The sequence below is a fragment of the Nestor notabilis genome, unplaced genomic scaffold (genome assembly GCF_000696875.1).
Source record: "Nestor notabilis isolate BGI_N333 unplaced genomic scaffold, ASM69687v1 scaffold30528, whole genome shotgun sequence".
Lineage (NCBI taxonomy): Eukaryota > Metazoa > Chordata > Aves > Psittaciformes > Psittacidae > Nestor > Nestor notabilis.
This window is the reverse complement of record NW_009941946.1, coordinates 2,266-7,602: the sequence shown is the minus strand read 5'-3', so window position 1 is coordinate 7,602 and position 5,337 is coordinate 2,266. Positions and strand designations below refer to the sequence as shown.

General features: G+C 37.9%; 1 protein-coding gene across 1 annotated transcript in view; it reads right to left on the bottom strand.

The window, feature by feature from the left end:
• Positions 1-727: 727 nt before the first annotated feature.
• LOC104410875 (protein SGT1-like) overlaps positions 728-5,337 on the bottom strand; it is a gene marked incomplete at both ends in the record, with an annotated part of 6,778 nt that continues 2,168 nt past the window's right edge. The window contains 6 exons of the mRNA XM_010021152.1: positions 728-834; positions 1,585-1,670; positions 2,593-2,718; positions 3,337-3,465; positions 4,299-4,491; positions 5,231-5,333. Of these exons, the coding sequence (XP_010019454.1) occupies positions 728-834; positions 1,585-1,670; positions 2,593-2,718; positions 3,337-3,465; positions 4,299-4,491; positions 5,231-5,333 (744 nt within the window). The remainder of the gene's footprint in view (positions 835-1,584; positions 1,671-2,592; positions 2,719-3,336; positions 3,466-4,298; positions 4,492-5,230; positions 5,334-5,337) is intronic.

The window sequence follows — 5,337 nt, the reverse complement described above, 5'->3', positions numbered from 1 at the left end:
GTTGAAAGTACTGCTAACATTTGATAGCTTATTTCTGCATTATTACATTTTCACAATGATACCATATAACACAGGGTATAAGGCAGTGAGAGGCTGAGCAGAAGAGAGTTCAGATTTCATTTTATTACTTTAAAACTCTGCTGTACATGCAGCTTAAACTAGCAGATACTGTTCTATTCACACTTCAACTACAATAATTAACACTAAATGTTGATTTGTGTGCATCATTCAGAAATGTAGATATGACCTGTACTGCCCACTGGCAACAACTACATTTCTGTCAAATGAGTGAAAAAGAAATCTATTATAGAAAGTTTACGCTGGTCTTATACTGGCCATCAGAGTAGATCAGACAGTAATTAACTTTGTATTGTCAGTATTGGAATTGGTTTATTATTACAAAATATTTAAATACTTTCTGTCTGGTAGACAGTTGACACAAAGTACTTGATCTGGTGTAAGTGTGCATGGTGTTACTGATCTAGTGGTATCAAACCAGGAACTGGATTATGTATCTTGCCAATTCACAGCCCTGAACTTTGTGGCTTATACAATGAAATGATTACCTCAATCTTAAATGACAGGCCATGAGTAACACCTCTAGCAGTCACAGGATAGGAGACAAACTAAGTAGATACAGAGAGTGGTACAGTGCTGTGAACATCCACTCTCTCCCCCTCCAAATAATCATTTGTGATTGGAATAGCTCAATCCCCACTATGCTCACCATCCTCTGGAGGAAGACAAGCTGCTTCTCTCTCCAATTCCTTCAAATCAATGGTTGTTGTCTGTAGCAATGTCAGGATTTCATCACCTGGGCTCACTTCAACACAGCTAGAAGGGGGGGGTGGGGGATCAATTTACTGAAATGGATTTTTACTAGAATTACAATGCCAATGGCATCACACACTCAAATTCCCCATTATTCCTTCTGTGCAAATACATCAAAAGATAAGTGAATTTGTGGGAAGTACTAGAATACTGCATAAATAGTGTTAGTCAAAACAAAACGTAGTAAGTTACTATAATTCATTGTTGATGGTTCCAAACGCTATCTCTTATGTTTCCCTTGTTCTTTGTATTTATTTTATCTTGGTAAACATTAGGATTGCCAAATCCCAAACAGCACAAACTGGAAATTCAAGCAACAGTCAAAATATTATGAGCTGGCAAACCCTCAGAAATTTTTGTACTGACTTATTTTTTGGATTTGATCTTTTGGAGAAATGTACAGCCAGCTGCCTGTCTTGAGCAAAGGAGACAGATCACTCCGTATTTATTATTCACTGGGACTGCTTCTCAATGAAACACTTAAACACTTTCTGTAGCCAACCAACCAAATTATGCTTTTCAGTCACCTCTTAACCCACTTGGAACAGCTTAGCATTTTACAAAACCAAGATAAATAGTTACTCAAGCAATAATTTCTACTAGTAGAGAGTATTCTAGAGGAATTAATATCCATACTTCCTAGCCACAGCACCTATGTTAAGTGTGCAATGAAGAAAAGAGTTCAGGCTATTTGTAATGGGTATTAGAAAAATACTTGTGTATGATTACTCATGATTTTCAAGTAGTTCTTACCTTTCTGGCTTGGTAACAGATTGCTGGAAGTAATCTTCTGCCATATGCAACAGTTCCGAGTACTTAGCAGATCCTTCCATTTCTCCCTGTTTAATGCAAGTCACAAGTATGAATCCAAACAATCCTCCCTCCCCTTCCTTTTCACAAGGAGGCTTAATAACAATGACAGTTGTCACACAGAAATTTAGTGCTGAGAAAATCAAACAAGTAATACAGCTTTGCCATGTATACTTGGAAGAGAATATAGGGAATGGGCATAACGTATTGTCAGTCAAATATGAACTGAAGTCTTATGCTGCAATATTATATGGTGTACACCAGAAACAATCAAAGACTACTATGATTCCCACAAGAAGGCCCTGACCATGTCCATGTTACAACTGTACAGGAATTCTGAATAAATCCGTTGTTGTTTAGGAACTATCCACAGAAGTGGCATTGCAGTACTGTAAGAATATTGCCCTTTTTCTATATTTAAAAGAGATTAACCTAAACATTCTGATAGAGTTGTCCAATTTTATAACCTACAATATAGTCAATTTATGTTCAATTTATAAATGTCAAATATGTAGTCAAAGGCATCTTTAAGAAAACCCAAACAAACCAAAACCAAAAAAACCCCAACCATGTGCAAAAAATACACTTACATGGTCCCAAATGGGTCCGTAGATGTTAAGTACAGACCTTCAAGAATATTTAATTCTAGAGGTAGAACAGTGAAAACATTTATGACGACACAACCATACCGTTGTTTCCTTTATTCAAGTGTATGTACCCCTTCTTGAGAGGAACAAGTTCATCCCCAAATCCTGCTTTTTCCTTCTTAATTTTAATAAGAAATTAATTAATTTCGAAGGGAAACAAACTGCACATATCTCCATTAAAGACATTCATTCATTTTCCATAGAGAGACGCATTAGATTTCTCTCCCTGCTGTAACTACTAACACAAGTTCAAAAGCTAAACCATGTTTTTCCTGGAATGTTTAAAAGACACACACAACTTCACCTTGAAGTAATCTTTTTCCTTGAGGCTGCTGAGGAATCGCTCCCACAGAGGACCGCTCAACACATTTCTCTTAGAATCAGGAGATACCTTACTGCACTTGGAGCACAAAATTTCAAAGCCATGAGCCTGCGTAAGAGATGCAACAAGAGGTTCTCAAGATGTGACAAATTTTAAGTGCACCTTTAAATGACTGCATAAAAACCTGACTATCATCACACTCCTGATGCTGACATTTGAGAAGTAGGTGCCAATCCCAATTATACGTCAGGTAGCAGTATTTGTTTCGGAAGTTGGAATCTGTCTTTCTGCAGCAATAAAGGATCATTTTGATTTTGCAAAGTCCCCTACATTGGGAAAGCAACGTAGAAGACATATCTATAGCACACAAGCTACTCTGCACATAAGCACTGAGGCCTTACCTGTACTTATAATCTATGGAAGTATAATAGATTCTATTAAATGTATATATATTATATATATGTGTATATAAATATCTATGTATATACATGTATACGTGTATGTATATCTATATATGTCTATGTTTTTATATATATATGTATCTATCTATGCTCTGTTCTGTAAAAGAAAACTCCTATGATTCTGTACTTCCATAAAAATGGTGACTGTGAATTTGCTCATATTTTTCTGTACAAGCGGGCAACATACAAGCAAAGAGTCATTTCTCAGGCATAGGTAAACAAGCAAACTAAAGACTAAGCACAAAACACATGAAGAGATAATTACCAGTTTCATGCCCAGCTCATAGGCTTTGAATTGAGGGTGAGATGGGAGAGGCAGTGTGTATCCACTGCGTCTATCTGGAACAAACTTCTGCTGCACCAGTTGTGCATATAAACACTTTGTGAAAGTAACCTGAAAAAGCCAGAGCAAAAGAAAAACACCCACTGCAGTGTAACTATGTTGTATACAAGCATCAACTTCCCACCAATCTAATTTTTAAAGCATCCATATTACAGATGATACCTGAGGTTGTAGTCATTAGATGCATTCACCTAAGATTGTTGCTTTTCAGACCTCACAAAGTATATTCCAGGTTGACACATCTGAATAGACTTCATGCAGTCTAAATACATCAGGAAAACTGCTCAGTATTCATGCCAACAAAGTATATTTTGAAGAAGGTAAGTACTCTCTTAAATTAACAAAACCAAAGCTGAGATTTCAACAGTTTAGAAGTCTAAAATTTGACTCTAATGCTTAGTTTCAGGAGTCTAGGGGTATTACTCTGTAACCCAAACTTACCTGATACAACACTGCTTGGACAATGATCATAAAGCACTTCATAAAATATCTTTCACAAAGCTGTGCAAGCACAGCTAAGAAAGTGAAAAATCTCAGAATAAAAAGCTAGGGGCAGCAGGAGCAACTCCCTATATTGGCTGGCAGTGCTGTCAGATTGCTCTGATCACAGAACTAGATCAATTTACTTAGCAAGCATCTCAGCAGAGGAACTACTAGCAGTAACCTCTGATTTCAGAAACACCTCATGATTAGCCATGTCAATCTGAAGGCAGAAAAGCTATTAACGTAATGAACTAGAAATTCAGGTATAGCATCAAAAAAAAAAAATCAGAAAATATGCTGTTTTAAAAATTAAATCTACATATTTATATCCCTTGACCACAAAACTTGCGTCAGCTACAGAACCTAATTACGTGACAAGCTGCATTAGAAGGTTCACTTACTACAGTCATCACACGCTCCTCTGGACGAAAAGTCTTAAAAGAGCGACATGCTCGTAAATCCACAGGATCTCGCAGGTAAAAGGCCTGGACTGCTGCAGCCACCAAGGAAGGGCGCTGCCTCAGCACTGCCACAATGCCTGCTGGAAGGTAGCAGTGGGCTCGGTGAAAAGAGGCCTGAATTTTCTCAGGATACCTGTATCATACAATAGCAACATAGTATATTAGGTGTATTGCCAGCCCAAACCACTCCTTTATTAATTATTATTCCCTTTTTCACTTTAATATTAATCTGTATTATGGGCCAAGTACCAGCGCATCATTCTAAACTAAATTTAAAGCTCAGCTAACCTAACACCTGGAATGTCTGTTTGTATATATACAAATAGCTAATTAAATTTAATTCCCACATTGGTAAAATGAATCACTGTGAACTTGACTAACATGTCCATCTGTGCAGTACCCTTCACTGCACTGAGCGTAGAAGTCACCTGGCTCACACTGTCAAATCCTTGCAAAAAATAACATACAATGCTGAACACAGCTGTGACAAGCTGACACTCTGAAAAGCGTGCTGGTTCTACATTTTAGTTCGCAATCCTCCTCCTTCCGCCTGCAAAGGCTCCTAGACGCTCACAGAACTTTCAGATTATTCAGTACAAGAAGGATGTGAAGGAAGAATAACTCTTGGCATTGTCACGTGTGGCATCATAGCAGTGAACCACTTTCAAAGCCCCCAGATCACAGCGTAGTCTATGGGACACTGGTCCCCCTCCGTAGAAGAATGCCACCAAAAAAACTCCAGCTGGTGGCTTCTGAAAAGGAAGCAACTTTATCACATCTAACAGAAAAATATTTCAATTCAAGAAAGTACACCAGACAGCCCAGAACCAAAACTTACTGTTGCAGAAGACCAAAATAAAACACCCACATACCCACTGATGCGTTTATACACTGCTGTTCTAATGGATTCTGCAGCCAGGAACTCCTCCGAATGATTGGATAACAGTGTTAATGCCTGCGAGATAGTCAGATTGGCAGC